General features: G+C 40.4%; 2 protein-coding genes across 3 annotated transcripts; one reads left to right on the top strand and one right to left on the bottom strand.

Annotated features, from left to right (window-relative positions):
- Window positions 1-1,745: 1,745 nt before the first annotated feature.
- On the top strand, window positions 1,746-23,553 carry LOC108665157 (atlastin). 2 transcript variants are annotated; one of them, XM_018151881.2, is made up of 9 exons: window positions 1,746-1,900; window positions 2,311-2,403; window positions 2,662-2,800; window positions 16,854-17,038; window positions 18,027-18,101; window positions 18,400-18,552; window positions 19,208-19,422; window positions 19,825-19,891; window positions 20,195-23,553. In XM_018151881.2, the coding sequence occupies exons 1-9, from the start codon at window positions 1,769-1,771 to the stop codon at window positions 20,339-20,341; spliced, it is 1,206 nt and encodes a 401-aa protein (XP_018007370.2). In that variant the 5' UTR covers window positions 1,746-1,768; the 3' UTR covers window positions 20,342-23,553. The 2 variants fall into 2 exon arrangements, with proteins under 2 accessions (XP_018007370.2, XP_047738187.1); XM_047882231.1 differs by lacking the exon at window positions 18,027-18,101 and having other exon boundaries at window positions 18,325-18,552.
- On the bottom strand, window positions 10,944-15,679 carry LOC108665160 (protein O-linked-mannose beta-1,2-N-acetylglucosaminyltransferase 1). The gene is made up of 5 exons (XM_018151885.2): window positions 15,196-15,679; window positions 14,753-14,827; window positions 14,200-14,260; window positions 13,184-13,279; window positions 10,944-12,784 (listed from the first exon to the last, which is right to left on the bottom strand). The coding sequence occupies exons 1-5, from the start codon at window positions 15,270-15,272 to the stop codon at window positions 11,174-11,176; spliced, it is 1,920 nt and encodes a 639-aa protein (XP_018007374.1). The 5' UTR covers window positions 15,273-15,679; the 3' UTR covers window positions 10,944-11,173.
- Window positions 23,554-23,842: the final 289 nt, after the last annotated feature.

Raw genomic sequence — 23,842 nt, 5'->3', positions numbered from 1 at the left:
AAATTTTATCTCTTTTCATTCAACATATTGATGCATGTGCCATTTTATTGATTGTTACAGTAAACCCCTCAAAAATTATAATTTTAAAAGTTAGTTACAAATTGATGGTCATTGGATATGTTGAAGATATTAAGAAAATGAACATAATTTGGGCTTCTATGCAATATAGTATGTCGACTTGTTTCATTCTGTTCAATAGCAATGAAAGCTTTATAATATTGTATGATTATTTTTCATGTTATTGATGAACAAATTTCTATGTACAGGGACTTGTTGATAAATGAACTAATGTTATGAATACATGCATTGGAAATAGTCAGGTTATGTTGACAGCAGCCTATCACTAAAGGGTCAGAATATTTTTTTTTGCATTTTGAGCACTAGCTTCTAGGAGTAACATGAAGCAGGTGCCCAAGGTTACCTGTTTTCTAATACATTCTTGAGCACTTGCTACCATTGGTATAATGAAGCAGGTGCCCAAGGACACCTCCTGTCTCTTAATTTAGTATTGAGCACCTGCAACTATTGGTATTACGAAGCAGGTGCTTAAGGTTACCTGTTTTCCAATACTTTCCTGAGCAGCTGCTACTTTTTTAGTCATCTTTAATTCAGATTTTTGATGAAGCTCCATGATAATTTTATTCATGTCCTGGAGTTTATTTTACACATAGCTAGAGCCACAAAATTGACTGAGCACAAAATAAGTTGAGTATGCTCTGATAAGATTTGTTGAACTTCTTCCAATGTTGAGCAAAATTGTCATTGTTGAATGATGATCAGATTTTGTTTATTAAAGTTGCACAATAAACAATTGAATTAAGTCAGTCCAACTGAACCATAAGAAAACATTTTCAGAATAACAATTAGGTGGTAGTGATTGATGGAACTTGACTAATAATTGATCTACCAAATGCCCTGGTAGATAAATGGTGTCATTGTGAGTTCAATGCTTGTTCAAATTTAGTGTAATATTTTGTGAAATAGACCTACAATTTTTTTCTCGCTAGACATGAAAATTTTTGTTAAATGTAGTGAGCCTTGCACTCAATATAGAAACTCAATTTTGCAGCTACGTTTATATTATAGTTCAATTTCTATAGCATCTTTCTGCTAGGACATTTTGTTTGCATTTGATGTTTAAATGATTAATTTGCTAATGTTATTAACAGCTTCTGTGGACTAGGGCATAGTGCCTTGATTGCACAGCAATTCTGTTCCCATCATTACATAGTGTTGTGTGGTTTGTTTTGCAGGGATCTGGGAGTATTCGGTGTAAAATGAGTGAATCTGAAGGATTTTGGTTATTAAATTATTGTGGATTGCATAATAATATTGCTGGTATTCATACCTACAGCTTGGGCTTGTGGAATCACTGTTCACCAATCCATATCGCTCCTGAGAATCTGCTACCCAGCAATAAATACGGATTTTCTGACTTTGTGTTTAGGGTGAGTACAAACTGAAACAATGAATTCCTTCGCCACACATGTTTAATCCATCTCACAAAGTGTACATTTATATAATATAATTTTCTGGAGATTGACTCTTTTTTGTCCTGCATTGTGACTTTAAAATCTCAAGTATTTTATCACCTCAAAAGGTTCCTCTATCCTCGTCTATGAAAAATATTGATGTGGGCAACATATTATCAAAAATCACATTCAACCTTTCAAGATTTACTAATTCATAAGTTAGACACAAATCCGTGTGATGGTGTTCAGTAATGGTGTTTGTGCCGCAGGACTCGACAGTGGTGTTCGCACTCACCATGATGGTGAGCTCAGTGCTGGTGTACAACCTCATGAACAACATACAGGAGGATGACCTCATGAACCTGCAGACCTTCACGTCCTATGGCATCCAGGCTCAGGAAGACTGCGACTCCTCGCACGCTTTCCAGGTCACCAGCCCTACTTAATTATCATATAATCCATTACCTTCTCTGCGTAATGTTATTATTTGATTTAATTAAATTTGCATAATAACCATATTTTTGCTAATCTGTTGTCATAATGTCAATATTCCCGCTAATATTCTCAACATAATGATCATATTTTCACTAATGCTCTCCGCATAACGATCATATTCTCGCTAACACGCTCTGCATAATGACAATATTCTTGCTAACACTCTCTGCATAATGATCATATTCTCGCTAACACTCTCTGCATAATGACAATATTCTTGCTAACACTCTCTGCATAATGATCATATTCTCACTAACACTCTCCACATAGCAAATATAGTATAGCTGACGTAACAATGTCAAGGAGCACAGTACAGACAGTTGAAGTTGTCTTGTGTGTGCAGAGATTACAGTTCCTGGTGCGGGACTGGGGCTTCCCGTACGAGACTCCCTACGGCCACAAGGGCGGCCAGGGCGTGCTTGATGAGATCCTTCAGGTTCGTCTGTAGTTTGTAACGTTGCCTTGCTATCTTTTAACCTGTTGAATGCAGGTGCATCTCCAGGTCCTAAAACTGACAGTCAGTCCTCAATCCTACATCATCTCCATATGATAATAAAATCCAGCAAGTTGCAAGCCAAGACCCAGGGCTTTACTTGGTGCTAAATATGGCCAAAAAATATATTTTGTCGTACTTTATTATAAATTTCATTAATATGCAAAGCATTACCCCGGATATTATATTGTGTGTGCGCAGATTACGCCGAAGCAGCACCCGGCGCACCAGGACGTGCGCAGGGACCTGCGTAAATGCTTCAGGGACATCAACTGCTACCTCATGCCGCACCCTGGCTTTAAGGTCATCCAGTACGCCAACTTTGACGGCAGACTCGCTGGTGAGTACATCGGGAGTTAGTAAGTCAAGGCATCTGACAAAGATCTCGTCATAGTCACAACCTGTTTGTATTTTAAAGTTAGCTAAATTCACGTTAGTTAGTGGGTCAAGCCATTACACTAAAAATTGTGCTATGTTTTTTGTCTTGTTTCTACGTGATTACCTAAAACTAGGTGTTCCAGCAAAATAGGTTTTTTTGTTTGTTTTAAATTGAGAGTCCTCTGAAATTTTGGCGTCTACAATCACGCAAAAGTTCAAGTTACTAATCATTGCTTTTGACTAACGTTGGTCCTTATATCAAGTATGTGACAGGCAAACGCGTCACTTGTTATCTGAGCTGTTATTGGCGATCAAGTTGCCAAGTTTATAACAGAACTGTGTTACGGGGGTGACTGCAACGAGGATTACAGAACTGTGTTACGGGGGTGACTGCAACGAGGATTACAGAACTGTGTTACGGGGGTGACTGCAACGAGGATTACAGAACTGTGTTACGGGGGTGACTGCAACGAGGATTACAGAACTGTGTTACGGGGGTGACTGCAACGAGGATTACAGAACTGTGTTACGGGGGTGACTGCAACGAGGATTACAGAACTGTGTTACGGGGGTGACTGCAACGAGGATTACAGAACTGTGTTACGGAGATGACTGCCATCGAGATTCCAAGTCAATTATTCGCAGAAAACTTTTAACTCCCCCTCCTCCTCTTTAAAGGACCCAAACTTTGCAAAAGTCAATTCAAAATAAGGAAAAAACAAAGCACTTAAAAAATACTAAGGGCCAGAAACAATCATGAAAACACTTCCACGCGCCTCGTAACGCAGCGACTGCTTGTTTCTATGAGAAGAGGTGGCAGCCATGACAGGCAACATGAAAAGTTCTTTCCACGTACTTCGTTTCATTTCGCGCATTTTGCTGCGAGAGTTTCGAACTTCTCTTCGCGTGTTTGAGTCTTCGTTTAGCGAGTTTCGGATTATGCTTCGCGCTATTTTTTTTAAACCGATGAAATTATGATCTATGATGAGCGACAGTATGTAACTAAATCTGGCGATTCCTTTCAGACTTTATATCGTATACTTCAATTAGTTCAGTTAATTCACTTGGTATGCAGACTGTAGCACTTTGCCTCGAAGTAACTTTATAAAAGCCTATTTGAAAAATAGGGTTGAGGGACTTGATTGTTTATTAATTATATTTATTACACAACTTCGTGGAGAATGAATCGCTAGAATTTTTTGTCAGGCCTGTAGGTTGACAAATTTACGGATTGTTTTGTTCACAAGCACAATTGAGCAATGGTTTATGTCCTTCATTAAGTAATTTGATGTACCTGTTCACAATAAATACAATCGAAGTATTATCGAACCCGTTAAATCGATCGAGCCTCATAGTAACTGCTGATGCACTATACTGCGCGAATTGCAATCTGTGCTAAAACACTAAGAAAAAATGGAAATATGGTCGGACTTCACTTCGCGAGTTTCGGACTTCACTTCGCGAGTTGCGGACTTCACTTCGCGAGTTTCGGACTTCACTTCGCGAGTTTCGGACTTCACTTTGCGAGTTTCGGACTTCTCTTCGCGAGTTTCGGACTTTCGGATTTCTTAAAAACCGAAGGAATTATGTTTCTAAAAGGAGCTACATTGTAACGAAATCTAACGATTCCTTTTAAACTTTATTTCGGATGCTTCAATTAGTTTAGTTAATTCACTTGATTGCTTAGGAATTATATTCATTACACAACTTCGTGAGGAATGAATTGCTAGAATTTTTGTCAGGTCTGTAGGTTTACTGGCAAATTGACGGATTTTTTTGTTCAAAAGCACAATTGAGCAATACTTTAGGTCCGTCATTAAGTGTTCTGATATACCTGTTCACAATACAATAAATACAATCGAACCCTTTAAATCGATAGAGCCCTAGGGAAACTGTTACTGTACTATACTGTGCTAATTGCAATCTGTGCTAAAACATTAAGAAATAATGGTAAATCTGGCGAGCGTAAAAGCGGTTGCTTACGACAACGACGATCGCGCGAGAGTCAGCGTAAATTCAGTTTTGTGCTGCGCTCGGGTCGCTCAAGACGTCGTCGTGCAAAGAACAGCGCCGCTACTGCCTCCCAAACTGAAGGTGCAATTAACTGCGTGACCACAGCGTGCTGGTGTGAGCCATTACACGGACTTGTGTTGATTCAAGACGCTTCGTCATGCAGGTCTCTGCTAAACAATAATAACTGTTTCCGGTCGCACTCAATTCTGTGAAGGCCAAGTAGCGTCTTATTGAACGTCACCGAGCGTGACTGTGCCGGCTAACAACGCGTCCGTGTTTCTTTTTTCATTATGACTAACTTGTATGTTGCGCATCAGGACCAAAGTACTATTCAAGATTTTAAATGAATATTTTTTAATCGAATTCAATCATTATCATACATATTTGTGCATATGTTGAGCGTATAACAGTCACTAACAGGGTCGTGTCACTAACGTATAACAGGGTCGTGTCATTTGACAATTTGCGAGCTTTCGTTTATCGATGAAGAGGCGTGAAGGCGGTTTCTCCGTGCCACATCCGAACACAAAATTGCCTGCACCTAACAAACCATCGGGAGTTATTCGTTTGCCTACTGACGGTAACACTTGTTACCCGAACTATAGGGATGAATCGCATTCACGGCGGTCGTTTCAGAAAATAACATTAACCCTATGTCTAATGATCTCAAACTATCGTTACGTCGACTTTAATTGTGTTTAGCACTTACGTCGGTCACTCTTCTCGTAGATACAAGGTTAAAACTTCCCTACAAAGTTCGATACGCTCAGTTGACTATAACCTATGAAATTTTAACGGCTAAGAAAATTCGTAGCAAAACATAGTCCATCATTCCACAGCATTACTCAATGAGTATTTTTTAGGCATTTTCTTCAGAAATCTGATGCATTGCATCGTATTATTCCACAATAGGTGAAAATTTTATGGAATATAAATATTCTGGAAACTGTGGATGTCGATAACGGATGTGTAATGATAAGGAGAATGTTAGAGCTGGAGGAGCGGTGCTGCGGTTGAGACGTGACACGATGAGCAGCGATGCACCGCAGCAGCAGGTGCTGTAGTCGAGCTCTTGCCGGTGTGGTGCGCGGTGTGTGCGGGTCTAGCGTGGCGCACCAGTTGTGCCGGTGCGCGGGTCTGGTGTGGTGCAACAGTTGTGCCGGTGTGCGGGTCTGGTGTGGCGCACCAGTTGTGCCGATGCGTGGGTCTGGTGTGGCGCACCAGTTGCGCCGGTGCGCGGGTCTGGTGTGGTGCACCAGTTGCGCCGGTGCGCGGGTCTGGTGTGGTGCACCAGTTGTGCCGGTGCGCGAGTCTCGTGTGGCGCACCAGTTGTGCCGGTGCGGTGTTCGAATATGAAGTAAGAAGGTTTATTCAATATTGCCGCAGTTCCTCTCCAGTGACTTTCTAGTGAAATCTACCAACTTTTCATAGTTTAATGTTTCGTTTCAGGTGTTAGAATGAGCTGAATCACTTGGCAAATTCCGTAGCGAGTTCGTGACTGTGCAACTTAGGGAAATTTAAATCTAACGTTTTTAATGATTTTTTTCTGTTGTATTGCCTTGCGTGTAGGTAGAAGTTACGAAGTTCATCATCGTTCAGTGACAGGAAATAAATTTTGATTTTATTGTTATATTTACGTGTAATTCTTATCGTATAACTTGACTGACAATGAAGTTTGAAGAGTCTAGCCACAATAAGACTGGGCATCAGCTAAACGACGGCTGAATACCATTTTTTTCACTCTGGACGGTATAAACCCGTGATTGAATTAGATCATTGAGTACATTCAAAATTTTCCAGAAAGAAAATCTAAAATGTAAATTAGCGAGAAAAATCTGAGGACTCTTTATCATGTCTTTTTAATTTAGAAATGACACGGAAGTGAAACGTAAACTGTCATCTGATTTCCACTGTGAGTGTTGAACTAGGCATATTCATTTACACTTACCTGGATCGCCATAATATTGCAGGTTAGTGGTCATATATTTTTCTGTTCGTGTCAGAAAGATAATATTTGACATAAATAGTATCATTTGTCTTGTCAAGCAATCCGCTGTACCTACGCTCATCATTACGATATTGTTCTCATTTCATACTTCGTTGACGCGTGTTTAGGTGGCTTCCAATATTGATCAACAGTCGCAAATAATTGTCATAATTGTCTTGAATAAAATGAATTTTAGCTTAAATGTCCATCCCGAACTTGATATTACACAAAGTGAAATCTCGGCATGCGCACAGGTTTAATGTTGAGGCTGCAGTCGCTAGATCAGAGCTGTTGGTTCGTCAAGCCTGATGCTATGTACAATGTACATTGTACAAGTGAAGCTGTGACTGGAGAGCCGACGCGGTTAAGTCAATGAGGATACTAAGTATATACTGTGTAGAAGTGAAGCCGTGACTGGAGCACCGGCGTTTGCCAGAACTGTCTGCCACACGTCGCTGGCTGCGAGCTATGCGCTGCGGTTGTGTCCTCATCTCGCTCACACTGCCTCTTCCTATCGGGAAGACCATCCCCCAATTCCATCCTAGTGTCCACCCAATTGCAATTTTTACCGTTAAGTTGAGTAACCTCCACTATAAATTTTTAGCGCGCTTTTCGTTTCGCGAATGGCTTGGAATTGTTTCGTTGTAAACGGCGATGTTATTGATATTAAATAATTTCTGATGTAGACGCAAGTTAATTTCTATACTCTCGATTGTATTACATACGGAGGCACGTCAGACCGTTCGCTATAACCAATTGTTTCATTTGAGCTTCTTTACTCGTCAGACCAACGTATACTGATGGAATGCCAATTGCGAAGTGAAATTCCTAATAATTCGTTAGCAAACAGAATGATAATTTTCAAAAATAATCTTTTCTCTTTTCGTTGTTCGCAAATTAACCAGACGTTTCTTTTTCAGGATGAAAATTATTCAATTCGCGTCTTTTCTATTCTATGATTATTGACGACGCGTGGCTCTTTATGTTGTGTGATTTTTGGTTCGTGCTACTGAGAAATTTAATTTTTATTCTCGATAGGCATGTAAGAACTATCGTTTATATTCCATCAACGCGAGTTGATCATCTGAAATTTCAGTCACCGCCAAAGTCTTCTTTTGAAAGTCGCCTCCGTTTCTCTCACGCTGATTCATGCCGCCTATTGTGCTTCAGACTGGCTTCCAACTCACGTCAATGTGTGTTGTTGTCGCAACATTGCTTTGTCTATTGCACTCACTTGCTGCATTCAGCCACAACCATGCCATGAATTTACAGTTTAATTGCGAGCTTGAGATGGCGACAACGATGTCTTGCATTCCGAGCTCATTCGCGACCGTAAACTGACGACAAAGATGCGCTGAACGGATCTTGCTAATTTGCCCTAGAAAAACCAACGGTGCACTAATTCATGATGGTTAATAACGAGCAAAACCAGGACCCAGGGCTGAAGAACCAGCATGCTCAGCACGACGATGATCTTGCACCTTCACTCGTTAAACTTCCATGGACTTTTTTCTTAAATACTACAGGCTTGTCCAGTATAATTGTTCTATGAGTAGACGTGTTTGTTGATAGTTTCATCGATCCCTGGAATTTTATATTTGTTATTGATAAGATATCAACATTTTGAACGTTTCTATCGAGATGACGTCGATATTGCCAAGTCCCAAGCGGTCGTAAAATTGTTTGCGCGCTTTCAGAAGGCAGATTAATGTTGCCTCCGCCGAAAGTCTGCTGATACATAGACCTGAACTATATTTTTTCCTACAGTTCCGTGAACATTTGATCGCTTCGGAAGTCAACAGAAATGACGTGTGCTCTATCCGTCTTACGGTATGATATCAATCAAGCTGGCGTAGAAACCGTTAGCGTGGCAAGGTTGAACTGAAAAAGATTGAAACGTATAACATTTTTGTCAGTATAACGAGCAAAACCAGGACCCAGGGCTGAAGAACGAGCATACATTAACTCAGCACGACGATGATCTTGCACATTCACTCGTTTAACCTCAATGGACTTTTTTTAAAGACTACTTTCTTGTCCAATATAATTGTTCTGTGAGTAGACGTGTTTGTTGATAGTTTCATCGATCCCTGGCAATCTATATCTACCAATGATAGCGTCTCAATATTTTGAACATTTCTATCAAGATGACATCGATATTGCCAAATACCACGTAGAATGTTTGTGCACTTCCAGAAGGCAAATTAATGTTGCCTCTGCCGCGATTGTCTACTGATACACAGGCCTGGAATACATTTTTCCTTGCAGTTCTGTAAACATTTGATCGCTTCGGAAGTCGACAGAAATGACGTGTGCTCCATCTGTCTTACGGTATTATATTAATCGAGCTGGCTTAGAAATCGTTCCAGTTTGCAAGGTTGAACTGATAAACGACTGAACCAAACCGAGAGATTAGCGTTATTGTCAGCAAAAATCTTCCAGTCTTTGCACCAATGAGAATATACCTATCGGGATGACATTTCTCATTCTCCTCCCTCAAATAATGCTCTCGTTTTGAAAATATTTCTTTATATATTTCAATAAGTTCCATGCTGTTAATTCGCATAGGTTCCTGTTAAACATCACCATTTGCCTTCAATTTCTCCTGGGATTGTCTGCTATGGATGCAAATCGTAAACTGTACAAGATGACTACGAAAAAAGTACTTAAAGGATGCGGGAACACAAGCCCGACTTCCCGTGCAGCCTTTAATTGCGACAGGCGTCGTGCCTGCGAACTTCTCCACGACTCTCCATGTTCTATGCATCAGTGTTGATAATGGCTACGAATTCATCTCCATCGGATGGCAGAGATGGTTTAAAACTTCTATTTCGATAGTCCAGTCATCTGGGAATATTGTTAACACTGAACAGAATTCATCCGCACATCTCAGAAGTGCGACAACGCCTCAATCCCCTGTCATGTAAAATGTAATTTCACCTCGATACATCCCCCATCATCAATGACTCCATTATTTTCCTCTGGTTCATTAATTCTTAATTACTATACATAGTTAAATTTATCAATTTTTAACATTAACGAATGGAGTGTAAATGATTTCGTTTTCCGTTGATTTTCGACATTGTTGATTTTATACGTATCTGAAAACAAATTATTCAATATAATATATAATGGTGAATTTCTATGCGTTGAATTTAAGAATATCTTAATTTTTCAGGGTTTTAGTACTGATGCCTGAAAGTAATTATTAAAGGCATAAAGTACGGCAACACAACCTCCCTTGAAAATGCGAGATTAATTCGTCGCTCATAGATTTATCTTTACCACATTGTCTACTGATACTATACCTGTCGATATGCTATTCGTATCTGTAGGCTTTGTAACTCCCGTCACCACCAGTTGGGGAGAGTCTCACTTTTCGTCTATCACACGTCTGGATATGCCTTTACCACTTTGTCTGCTGATGAATTACCTGTTGTAATGATATTCCTATGTGTAGGCATGGTAACTAGAGTTACCGTCAGTAGAAGCAAATTTAACCTTTCGTTTACCATACGTATACAAATGACATTTCCAAATTGTACACGGATTCATTGCCTTTTATTCGTCTGTGAATGCATGTTAACTCGTATTATCTGAAGTAAACAAAGAGCTCAACTTGTTGTTTGGACTATACTACGTGCATTCGTAGAGCGTTAATCATAGTAAAACCAAAAAAAGTATGTCGGGACATGCAATTTGTCGGGCAGGTTTCATAAGGTTAGCTAGACTAGAGTGGTGTCTCTGTGCTGCGTTATCGTGTACCAGCGCTGGCTGAGCTTACGCATCTTGCAGCCAAACGGGATACAGATGCACGCTTGCATCTAGCATGTTAACTCGCGTATTTTTTAATCCACTCCGAACGACCAATTCGTTCTGTTCAGGCGGATTTTGCCCCCGAAGTAATTTTCCCGGTTTTTCTGTCATGAAATAGTCTTCAATCTTGGGCTCAGTGCGTGAATATTTTGTTATATTTATTGTTGCTTATCTACGTCTGTACGCAGGACCTGAACAATGCGTTACTAGATAGACGTATCTTTGCCACATGTGTATAAAAAAAGATAAATTACTTTTCACTTTGATTATGAAAATTTGTTAGAGATTTATCACAAGTAGGATTTAAATTGGATATTTAATTTAAATTTAATTAGATTAGAATTGAATTGAGGTCATTTCCGCAAGAAAGTCCCTATATATTGAGACTGTTCGTACACTTCAAGTAACTATAGAGCACCTTATTGGCAACAGATGCCAGTGGCCTGCAGAGATTCTCTCCGCCTCTGAATTGTCATCATTTTTTACAGTAAAAGTAAAATACTTTTATTACTGGACAATTCAACTTCCTCTGTTGCGGAACAAATCTTTCATGTAGCGTTTGTCTTGAGATTTTTTTCTTATATTAGCCTTTCGCTCGTCATAGTAAGCCATCATATGCCTGAATACTCTGGCTTTCTCGCCCTCTGTCAATTTCGCTTTGTCCCAGGTCTTAGGGACTAATTTCAGCTTATCCACGTACGGTGAGTAAGGTGCTCCCACGAGGTATAATTTGATGCCAGGTTTTGGCTTAAGAGAAGTCACCGCCTCGTGCCAACCTTGGTCAGACTGGCCCCAAAAGTTCTGGCATTCTCCTATCGCGAAATAGTTGTCGATCTGGTACATGCCATTTTCATCACTTTCCAGGTAATAGAAGAATACGTAGGTTCCATTTGGCCGGTTGTGAAAGAACCCTTTCTCGCATGGGTTACCTTCTAATACGGTCGCTTTTTGAAGTTCTCTGATAATCTTCTTCGACCAGTTTTTATGAGGCATTTCTTCCAGGTTAGTGATTTTAATGCCTGTTTTATTCACTAATTGAGTGGTAAGAAAAAATTTCTCCAAGTCAAACCCTAGAGTGTTCTGGCCGGCTCCAAAGTGCCGGACTCTAGACATTTCTGGTACCACGCACTCCCTATTATCAACGACGTTGTCGAACATCCACAGATCGTAAATAACATTGTATTTCCGACTAGTTGGCCATTCACGTAAGGCCTCACGTATGAAATCAAGTGTTAGAGCGTATCCCCACAGCACCTGGGACGACACTCGCTTCAGTTTGTCATCTTCACCGTAGAATGATTGCGTTGAAGCAGCTCCGAAACCTGTCACGCAGTAAATCGTTGGATCTATTCTCAACAGCGGGATCATTTGGCTCATGAGAGAGAAGTAATCCGGGGAAAGTTCGACGTCCTCGTCCATAAAGATAGCTGCTGGAGCTTCTGGGTATGAATCTGCCACGTACTGATAGGCTGATCTGTAGTACTGGAAAAGTTTGACGTTTCCGTCTCCGTACACCAGAGTCTCGACGTACTGTATGTCCATCAAGTTCAGAAGTTCTATTACTTGTGGTGAAGTGTCCCCTAAGAACACTTTAAAATTATGTTTACGCAGACCTGGAGCTTTCAACAGGGCAGAGAGGGCTGTGTACAGGTACGCGATTCTCGTGCCACCCGTCATAATGACTGGAATTTGATCTAGAATATCTGTGTGAGGCAGCGGCTGAGGCTCCGGTCGTATCGATGCTGGGTGTCTCTCGTCACAGAACGGCCCCAAGGCTTCCTGCACTTCACACAGCTCCCACCTTCGCTGTTCCAGACTATCTTCAAAATATTGTCTGGTTTGTGGATAAGTCAACAAGGGAGCGTGTGCCGTCACCGGCAATTGAGTTTCCAGCATAGCCGTCTCTATGATAGTTCTACCTCCCTTGACGAAGACCCAGATCCAGTGAGCGGTCTCTGGCAGATGGTCTGCCAGGACTGAGCCCAGGTCCTGCAGGGTGATGGCTGCGTCTCTGAGACCTATCATGCCAGACCCACAGACCATGAAGACGATCACGCTGCCTTCCTGTATGCGCCCCACATGCCACTGTAGGTCCAGGTAGTGACCGAACACCAACCCGAGCCGGAACACCTGCAACGCAAAAACCTCTATAACTTGTCCATCATAGCCATCAGACTTGTTGATGAGACTGCATTTTCATGCATTTTGTTTGGATTGCTATTGGGATTTTGAGAGTTGCGTGCTTAATCTGCGAAGAAATATTGCATTCGGGGTTCCTAAATTACTGTGGATAGATTAATAATTTCTCTACTCCATGAATAGCTAGTGTAAGGAGAGAACAAGGTTCACTCGACATACCCATGTAATTTTGAAATTTTAATTAATTTGCAACTAATGTTTAGGGTTTGATTATGATGTTGTGATATGAACAAGTCGTCATTTTAATGAGTATATCATAATGACACACGAGTATTTTCTCTCCACTGCAATACGCGTATATATGAGAGATAATGTAGAGTGACCACCCACCTTCTGGAAGGTGATGACGCCCGTGTGCGGGTTGTGGACTGTCATCTGCAGCCCCTCCCCCGCACGTGCTTCTGTGCTCATTTGAACTTGCCAGTCCTGTGCATGGTTCGTTGGTTATTAAATCATCTTATATTGTATTCTATTTAATATATAATATAAGATGATTTGTTATAATATACGCTATTTAATAGAATTATACTTTGCTTTAGTGTTGAGGAATTATTGGGCGTGCCTATTGAAGACGGTTCGGTCCAATCAATCCGAACTTTTTTTCAAATTTCACTGCTCTACTTCTCGTGCTCTATTTCCTATAAATTTCTTGGCACAGATTTATTTCGCTCATGGTTTGAAAGTCGAGTACAAATTTAATTCATTAGTAGATTCAACTCATGTTATAAATTATTTTTTTCATTATTTTATGATTTTTATCAGTGCCATGAATCGGCGATTAATCTCAAACCGAAATGTGTGTGTTTTTCTTGAGACGCATTTTTTTACCAATAATTTATAGTTGGCGAGGACGCGGTAAATTCTTTGTACGTAAAGATCACAATTCGACTTGTGTCTTGTGGCATTGCTCTGTTCAACGATAATAATGTTTTAGTTTAGACGAATTAAATGACTGAAGCAATAAAAAAATTCAACGAGTGTCACACTACACTGAGAATACCACGAAGAAAAAAGTTAAGGCCGAAACAGCGAAATGACAGAAAATCTCCAGGACACTAAAATGAATTAACTTCAAACAGAATAACTCTGACACGTACGTCTCAAAATAAATATTATCACCTACACTAGTGAAATGACCGCGACGATAAATAACGGAGGCAAATGTAATATCGAGACAAAGCAAATAACCGAGACGAATACACTGAGAGGATTGGAATGAGCGAGTCAGATAATATAACAGAGGAAATTGTATAACCTATTCTGATGAAATAAGATACTGGACTGAAAATAAAGCACATAAAATAATTGTGCTAAACGTCAAGAGAAGGAGTGACGATGAGGCTCACCGTTAGCACGACGTGAGGCGACAGCACCCGCTGCATCTGGGCCGCAACTCTGTCGCCTTCTCTGTTAACAGACAACTGTTATTGACGCTTGTGCATTATCTGATGGTGTAGTGAACAGTCGTGTGTGACAGTGACGTTGTGGTGAACAGTAGTGTATGCCATACACTGTATGGCACACATACACGGTATGGCATTGACTGTGGAGTGAACAGTCGTGTATGACAGTGACGGTGTAGTTAACAGTCGTGTATGACAGTGACGGTGTAGTGAACAGTCGTGTATGACAGTGACGGTGTAGTTAACAGTCGTGTATGACAGTGACGGTGTAGTGAACAGTCATGCATAGCATTGACATTGTAGTGAACAGTTTTGTATACAGTAACTGTGTAGTGACCAGTCATGCATGGCATTGACATTGTAGTGACAGAAATACGAAATTATCTCCCGATTACATTCATCATATTATTCCTATTGCAGACGGAAATAGTGAATGTATTTCACTTTTTCAAGGAACTTCTGTAAGACACGCATCAGATAAATTGTGTTATCTCACCTCCCATACTCCTTGAGTGTGAACTCGAAGCTTTGTGATGTCGAGTTGCCTTCAAACCAAAGCCGCGCGGCAGCTCTGCAATGTTGTTCTAAATTATATATTCCAATATTGTTCGAAATGTATGACAAAACTCGTGAGTTATCACATGCACCTCGCACTGTTATCGTTGTCATCGTGCATGCATAATTCGTTCAAATAAAACCTTAACTTTAATAATAACATTAAAATGTTTAATAATTAAGTGGAAAAGCTTTAATAATAACTTTAAAATATTTAATAATTAAATGGAAAAACGTTCATAATAACTTTGAATTGTTTAATAATTAAATGAAATTTTAGATATTAACGACCAAAGTTGCTTTGGTGAGTTTGATAACCTAATATGGCCCCCAAACCCGCCTGCGGGCTAACAGTAATTCGGGGTAGGAACTGCTCATCCTTACGGAGTATCCTCGTGACCAGAAGCTGTCGCTGACATCCACAGCAGGATGACCAGCCTCACTATTATGTCTGTTATCATTGCCCAGCATTACCGTCACTTAATCTTCACTATCACACGCCTGTTCTTTGTGCGAATTATGCTTCACTGTTATCTTCTCCTTGCTGCAACACGACTGACATCATCTACGCTTTTTCTTCACCCATTTTTACGCAAGCGGATGTGTTGTTCTCTTTTTTTGCTCACTTCCTTATCTTGGTTCTCTTAATATGTAACGTGCCCTCGAAGTTCGGTTGCACCAAACATCACTATAAATTCTAGCTATAATGAAAATAATGATGTTTAAAAGTTACGCTTGTCAACTTCTCGGTCTTTGTGTCATTTCTATTATTAGATGAGCGTAGATAGAGATGTAGAACCTATAACCTGTTTCGCCTCGGTATCACAAAGCGCCGGCCAGGACTAGAGCGTTCGCTGTGGCTTGACTACGCCGGGCGACAGCCACCCAAATATTCCTGCCGCTTCTTCCTCGTCGTTGCAATAAGCAGACGTGGCTACTAAAGTTCAATTTTTTTTCAACACAATTCATGGCCAAGGTTTTGACGAGGATTTCCTTAACCTTAATATTTCCTGTAGAGCAGTTGCCTGAACGCAGTATACTTACTTCACCTTATTATTAAAAAAAGAATGCCAATTTCAGAGGCCATGTAGTCTTTCTGATTATAGTAGTATAATCTCTTGATTCTTTATGATTATATTATCTCTCCTTATTTTTGAGATGAACCTTTTCATTCAAATTTGTGGGAATGTACTTTTCATACGTTTCTCTACTTGCGACCATTTACTTTCACTACTACTCGCATAATAGATCTTTCTAGAGTTTACATGAATCATTTACTTGTACAGGGATGTTTATTTCCAATGAAAATGAATAGGAACTGAACATCTTGATGCGATATGCTGGCCCTCACAACAAATGACCAATTTATATGACATGATACAACATAATTTTAGCTGTAAGCCCATTATCAATTTTACAGATTATATGTAACTTTCTCCAGGTATATTCATACACAAAAGGGTGTTATCCAACTCGTGTTTCAGGCCCCCTCCCCCCCCCCCCCATTTACTCCCCTAAATTCCCCGTGTGAACAGATATTTAATACATTTAACGTGAGAACCAGACTTGGGTTATGTTAACTCTTAAGCGAGAACATTGGTTTGAAACTTAGCACGCGTGCTTCACGATGAAAGGCTTCTCCGCGTGAATATCATAGTAGTATTTGCTTCTGGTGAAATCGCAAATTAAACGCCATTGCCACATTGTATGGTTTTGCTTCGTTTACTCGAATTACTAAATTCCGTTCTAGAAACGTGATGCTCTATTTCATGCGGGGCTTGGTGTATTATTACATCCTCTGATGAATTCAATTGAAAAGACGACCACGCAGAAAAATTTAGGTGCCGTATTGTCAAAGTTGTGACACTTTCTACACGCAGCACTGATACGCGCTTTTGCCGGGTAAAATTGGATCTTTATGACCCACACCATGGCAAGAAGTGCATCGCTATTTTTTACAAAGTCTCGCCCATTTTTCTGAGTGATGTTTATCGCTTTTTTACAAAGTCTCGCCCATTTTTCTGAGTGATGTTTCTGTGCAGATATTGAAGAGGAATTCCTGACCCATCTTCGAATTCTGGTGCCCCAGCTTCTGGCGCCTGAGAACCTCGTCAAGAAGGAGTTCGGGGGACAGCCCATCAAGGCCAGGGATCTCTTCAATTTCTTTAAGACCTTCATGGAGGTTTTCAAAGACATCGACCTGCCCGAGCCTACTACGCTAGTTGAGGTTAGCTAAACTTATGACTTCTTTAACCCTTTGTCTACATTTGCTTGTACTGTCGCCATTGCTATTCGTATATGTATGCCTGGTATAGGACAAGTTAGGGTCAGTACGTAGACGGAGAGCTAACGCTTTTTCTACAGTTACATGGACTGTCACCAATGCTGTTCGGTATCATGAACCGATAATGTGATGCTTTCATCACGCCAGTAGAACATAAGTTTAGTTCTTTCTTGTATGAAGAAAATACAGTCAAATTTTTATTCATGTGTAAATGTCGGCACTGATTCTTTCAGCTCATAGCGGCCAAGTAGAACAAACGGTTGTGAGATATTTAAATAATTAAATATATAGCTTTGAAATATATTTAGGTAATTAAATAAATAGTTTGGTAATATAGTTAGGTAATTCTGTTCCGCTCTGAATCCTAGAAATAACTGTAACGTTCACTTTTTCTTGAACTTGAGTTCATCGTTTGAAATTTTCCTTATCAGTTGCAATTGTTAGGAACTAATTTGCCAATGTTGATCTATAAGGTGTGTTACCTGTAAACATAGCTTAGTAAAATTATCAAGTCTTGTGAATGTCAGGAACAATAAGCGTCGTCACGCATGATGGCGATGAGTGCGCCTAGCTGTGCGTGGACTAGCCACATTTGAGGCTTACTTCGCGGTTACGCGTATCTTATTTGCTAACTAGTCTGACTGGCCTATATACTTTCAAAAAAGTTAAGAGATCGTATGTTCATCAGCCATTCATTGACGGCCTTTCAAGCAAAATCCACCAATCATAGATAAGAAAATAGAACGTAAGTACTTACGTTCATAGCGAATTTTGAAAGTATGGCCCCAGGTACGAGACTCAAGTTACCGACCAGTCTCGAGACGCAAGGCTAGCGCTAATTACGTAATTAAACGTAGCTCGGTGAAGAGGTGGCTTACCAGCTCGCCAGGTAGAATGAATATATTTACAGTTTAGTCGTTCACACCCGCAGTTCGCGGCGCGAGCGAGCAGTCAGGCGGCGCTGGAGGCCGGCAAGGAGCTCTACACGGAAGCCATGGACACGCTGGTGGGGGGCGACCGCCCCTTCCTTTGACTGGCCTATATACTTTCAAAAAAGTTAAGAGATCGTAAGTTCATCAGCCAATCATTGACGGCCTTTCAAGCAAAATCTACCAATCATAGACAAGAAAATGGAGCGTAAGTACTTACGTTCACTAAGCGAGTTTTGAAAGTATGGCCCCAGCTCGCCAGGTAGAATATATTTACAGTTTAGTCGTTCACACCCGCAGTTCGCGGCGCGAGCGAGCAGTCAGGCTGCGCTGGAGGCCGGCAAGGAGCTCTACACGGAAGCCATGGACACGCTGGTGGGGGGCGACCGCCCCTTCCTTAAGACCGTCCAGATGGAGGCCGAGCACGAGAAGGAGAAGCAGCGAGCCGTCGCTTCATACCTCGAGAAGAATAAATACGGCAGGAAGAACCAGAGGGTCGTCGAGAAATACCAAACGCAGCTGGAAGAGGTTAGTTAGGAACCTGTTGTGGATCAGCGCTGGCATCTTGCCTGACTCTTGGCTGTTACAATCGTTGTCATTTTTATTCTGCCTATAATTGTCTGAAAATGACAACAATTGTATTGTAAATCTAATTTCTAATATTCTGCCACTAATTTTCTAAACTTACGTTCGTATTTTGCGTGAAGGTTTTCTTGAAATTTGTTGAGTTTCGACTTTAGCTGCGGAGTAATGTACTCGGCATAAGTCGAGTTTAATTAATCGTTGAAAGGCAGAAATAGGCCTATTCTTTTTAGCGCATTTTCTCATTTATGGAAAAATGCACTATCGTGCTCACCATTTCCGTCTGTCCGTCCGTGACTTCGCTTTTTCGTCGACGAGAAAATGCTCTCTCTGTCACTCACTGCACTGAGTAATGAGTTATTTTTTTCCTTATCTTTCAGCAGATAAGATATTCTCTCCGATTAGCTCTAGAGAAATATTTCATTTGTGAGGTAGAGAAAATGGTAAGTTCTACATTTGTTGAATTTGAATAGGCCTTTCATTAAATTGTGTAGAAAAATTCTGTGGAACCTCCTCAGATTTATCGATGTTACCGAGCAGGAGAAAACATCCCTAGGAGAATTTTGGTCTTGGTCCTTAAGCCACACCTCATTATCCGCAGGAAATTGACAAGCTCTTCGTGAAGTTTATGGAGCAGAACGAAGCGAAGAACGTCTTCAAGGCCGCGCGCACCCCCGCGACGCTCTTCACGGCCCTCATGATCTTCTATTTGCTGTCGGGCCTCTTCGGAGTCTTCGGCCTCTACCCCATCGCCAGCATCTGCAACATGTGCATGGGCGTCTTCCTGGTCATGCTTACACTCTGGGCATACGTGAGGTGCGTGCATGGGCGCCTTCCTGGTCATGCTTACACTCTGGGCATACGTGAGGTGCGTGCATGGGCGCCTTCCTGGTCATGCTTACGCTCTGGGCATACGTGAGGTGCGTGTATGGGCGCCTTCCTGGTCATGCTTGCACTCTGGGCATACGTGAGGTGCGCGCAGTCATGCTCACTCTTGTACAGTTCAGTCTACCTCAACTTGAACGGTTGGATCCGTCTTTACTTGAACCGTTGACTTGGTTTCTATCTGAACGGTTCAACGGTGTTGAGCTCTACTTGAACGGTTGACTTGGTCTCTACTTGAACCGTTGACTCTACTTGGTGCTGGCAAAATTCTGCTTCTCCCGCGCTCAAGTTCTGGCCCATATTCCAGGCACTAATAACTTTCTTCCTGTGCAGGTACAGCGGCGAGTTTCGCGACGTCGGCATTTACATCGATGAAGTCGCCACTTTTCTTTGGGAAAATGTAAGAAGTTCAAATTGTGATGTTCTCACTTTGATATATTTCTCAATTAAGATGCTAAAGTTATAGCTTAGCCACCTAAGTGAAAGCTGTTAGTAACGACTTCTATGACTACGATGAAACTCGTGCTGTTTTGCGGCAACTTTCCTTTAATAGGGTTTATGTTTGAGCTGACCTTCATGCTCGTTATTTTCATCTAACATTAAATGTTGTACTGCGAAATTTATAAGTGATTCATAACCTTCCTGAATGTCTTCTAGTTTTTTACTTTAGCCATCGTAATGAACCTTGTAATGTAATGTGCAGTTACTGCAACCTATATACAGCACGTACATGGAGAAGCCCTTGAAAGACGCAGCAGAGCAGGCAGCCCACCAGGCCATGAACTCCGCCATCAATTCTGGGGTCAAAACCGCAGCCAACAACAATGTCAATAAGCCCCACAAGAGTTAGGATAACCCTGAAAAACAACGTCCATAAACCTCACAAGAAATAGCCCCTCCTGCTGCAGCTCCCGTTGGAAGTCCCGGCTCCTCTGGGTCTGACTCGTCGAGTCCCAGTTCCTGGAGTGGCTGCTTCGTAGGACCCAGCTTCTCCTTTTCGCTCCAAGCCACTCTTTTTATTTATACGAACATGTTTGACATAGCACTAAATTTGCTGTTCATAATTATCCCAGTTATATACCAATCATACACGGCTTGATCTTTGCTCCAACTTTCATTAGTATAGTCGAAATTTTGTTTATTTAGAAAGCAAATGAATCGTTCATTGTGGTTTGCCGTGAATTTACATACCTATTGCAGATTTCGTAACTGTATCAAAGTTTTGCTATTATCACTTATTTGTTGCAGCAACTTAGTATAAATTTTGTGCTGGATATAAAAAAAGAACATATTTGATCCAAAGAGAACAGTAATAAATGCTTTTGATAAATGAGATCCGTGTTGTAGGTAATTTGAGCAGTGTAAGATGACAATTGTATTAGTTGCTAATAACAATGAGAAACGTGATGGGTGCAATGATGTAGCCGGTGAAACCATAACCTCAGAACGTTTTTTTCTTGCCCAATGTTTTACAATAATAGTTAGTCTGTTATTAATGTTGCTAAGTGTTGCCTTTCTCATAAGATCTTCTAGAATTTTATATCCATGTCTAGTTTATCATCGATCTTAATTTTGTTTGCTCGATAGGTAAGAACGGAAGCTAAATGGAAAACTTTCCTGTTGATATCCATTTCTCGTGTTGTGTTTTTGGAAACTTGTACACATATTTCTAAAAGCGCACCACTTGTGTCACATGTATATTCTTGTGAAATGTAATCATAAACTAATAACAGACAGTTGCATTTATATTTTTGTACTAAGTCCTGCATAGCTTCGATCATTAAATTGATCGATGTCTTGTTGCATATTTCATGGTCATTAAATCTCTCTTCTTGTTCACTATTTTGATGTTGCTCATCTTACTGTTGGAGGCGGTGTTCTTTACTATATTTTGTGGTCCTGCACTGTCACTGTTCTAAAAAAGTCCAGCCTCTTCTAATTAATCCATCATTTTATCCATACTAAATTTACTATTTTATTTTTCACTTAGTGATTGGGCTCAAGACCTACGGTACCGCTTTTGAATCCCTTCTAAATTTCTAATTACCGAATTTTTTTGGATCCCGTTTCCTAATGGCAGGAGGAGAAATTGTTATTTTTGTAATTATAAGTACATACCTAATATAACCCACAATTTACCCTAATGATGACTTTAAGATTGTTGACTTTACTCCGCACTAGTTTTCGAAATGTCTTCGTTGATTCGTGTGGCATTTATTCACCACCTCAGTGTTCTTGCTGTTCAACTAATATGCTGGCCGTTCGCGTGTAGTTTTGTGATGTATGAGGAACATGTTCTTATAACAGTTTACACATTATATTGTTGTTTTCGGTTACTCGCGTGTTATTTATGATTTAATTTTGAAATTATCATCCGAGATAGTTTGTTCTCCATGCATATTTTACGAAGTTTCCTAACATGGAGCTATAGAGAAGTGCAATTGCCGGATGTCATTTGGTTCTGAATACAAAAATTCGTTGCCATACTCGAACCCGCGTGTAGGCGCATGTAAGATCCGCCTGGTGGCTTGTATCACTTGCTTTAAATTCGAAGTAAATTTCCACTAGTAAAATTACCACATTTTACGTGGTCACCTAATATAAAAGATTGGATGGATATTTCGTACGTGGTTGCAGGATTCGAATTTCTTTCTCATATTCGAACTTCATCTATTCGCCCATCTCTGATGGTTCGAATGCAGGCGTCTTGCAGTAATGTTTTTTTTTTGTTGCTCATAATATTCGCGCCATTTCTCCGTAGAGTAACCATGGTTATATTACCTGCTTTAATTTCATCCTCCTGATTTCCTCTAAAGCAAATGAATGATGAATTAATGGCAATTTCGAGCTACGGCCCAAAAATCGTGTTGTAGCTGATATAAATTCAAATTGATCTTTAACTCCTCGAGTGTTTTGTCGTAATAAATGTGATTTTGGTATTTTGTAATACAGGTAATTCAAAAATTAATTTGAATTCCCGTCACTTGTTGTTTGCTGCACTAAAGCTTAACCGTGTTGTGTTTTTGCATGTTACTTTGATTTACGTGTGTGGAGGAGTGACCCGCCGCGTCATGCACGAGGCGGCCATGACCAATTCAACCAATTATTGAGTCGTTTGTGTTTAGGTTTCTTTTCAGGAATGATTTTGTGCACCGTTTTTTTTTATTTGTAGTTCCTGTTCCTGTTGCCACAAATTTTCATTTTTCCTTGTGTGTTTATTGAGTTGTATTTTTGCCTGCAATTAGATATTGAAGGTTTGCGGTTATCGCCGATCCTTTGAGCCATAAAATATCACAATGAATGAACTTTTTGATGATCTTTGTGTGGTAAGTGGCATCATGTCGAACTTTCTCCTGTACGTCTGGTGGTTTGTGATACAAATCTAGCTGTTATAACGTTCGAATATGTGACTAATATATCGTATTTTGGTTGACTTGATTTCATATTTAGTGGTACTTACACTGTAGCTACAACTAATGCACCAAGTTTCCTTACTGGGTTTTTGAATATAACGTTGTTTGTTTGAATTATTCCTCAGTGCCATCATTGTGAACGCAGCTTCGATGTGGGACCCTCCCGTATTTTTTGTAAGCGAACTTCTAGGTTATATTTATTGCATTTCTAATACCTGATAGAGGTTACCATTCAATCTTTATTTTAAGGTTTTGAAGAATCTGGAATATATTTTCTTATTGTTAAGCATTGGCCTGCGCTATGTTATGTTTATCTGCTGTGGGAGTCTTGGGCAAAATTATTATTATTATATATATTTGATTGAATTTATATTGATCTTGCTGATGAAAAATATGTTTATGTTGGTGATATCATCCACTCCACGTGATGGAATTGCTCAGTGGCTGACACTACGCATGATTAGGAAAACGATTTGATGAGATATTGGCGCGAGATTATGTATGTCCATTTCATGTATTTTGGCTTGACATACTCCTGAGAATATCAATAATATTGTACTATAAATTACTGTACAAAGTGTATAATGTACGTATTGTTAAGCTCTTTGGAATTGTATGACCTTCATAGTAAAATTTGTTGATCCACTTATCCTTGATTATTTTTTATCTTTACTTTTAGTTTCTGTATGAGCAAACTTATAGAGAATGTGCTTTGGAAAAGCAGGTCTCTGGTGAGGTTTCAACCAACGAGAGGCGTGGTCCTGGGGGGCGTGGGGTTCTTGGCTGGACCCCGAGGTTCTTAACCCCTCTATCGAGCCCCAGGATTGAGGGGTTAAGAACCCCGGGCAGGGCAGTTGTGGGGTCAAGTTGTTGTGTAGGCAGGGCAGTTGTGGGGTTGTATTTTTGTGTGACGTTATCGCTCATGTTACAACACAATT

This window comes from Hyalella azteca, unplaced genomic scaffold (assembly GCF_000764305.2).
Source record: "Hyalella azteca isolate HAZT.00-mixed unplaced genomic scaffold, Hazt_2.0.2 contig9964, whole genome shotgun sequence".
In the NCBI taxonomy this organism is placed as follows: domain Eukaryota; kingdom Metazoa; phylum Arthropoda; class Malacostraca; order Amphipoda; family Hyalellidae; genus Hyalella; species Hyalella azteca.
The sequence above is the reverse complement of the archived record's forward strand: the minus strand, read 5'-3'. Positions and strand labels throughout refer to the sequence as shown.

Bases quoted from the DNA above. Each gene is read 5' to 3' on its own strand.
- LOC108665157 (XM_047882231.1), top strand. From the start codon at position 1,769: ATGATGGTGAGCTCAGTGCTGGTGTACAACCTCATGAACAACATACAG. The intron at 2,801-16,853 runs GTGAGTACATCG...GTTTCTGTGCAG, and splicing joins CTTTGACGGCAGACTCGCTG to ATATTGAAGAGGAATTCCTG. The intron at 19,423-19,824 runs GTGCGTGCATGG...CTTCCTGTGCAG, and splicing joins ACACTCTGGGCATACGTGAG to GTACAGCGGCGAGTTTCGCG.
- LOC108665160 (XM_018151885.2), bottom strand. From the start codon at position 15,272: ATGATAACAGACATAATAGTGAGGCTGGTCATCCTGCTGTGGATGTCA. The intron at 14,828-15,195 runs GTAAGGATGAGC...ACAACATTGCAG, and splicing joins TCTGGTCACGAGGATACTCC to AGCTGCCGCGCGGCTTTGGT. The intron at 13,280-14,199 runs GTGAGCCTCATC...AACCATGCACAG, and splicing joins CGCCTCACGTCGTGCTAACG to GACTGGCAAGTTCAAATGAG.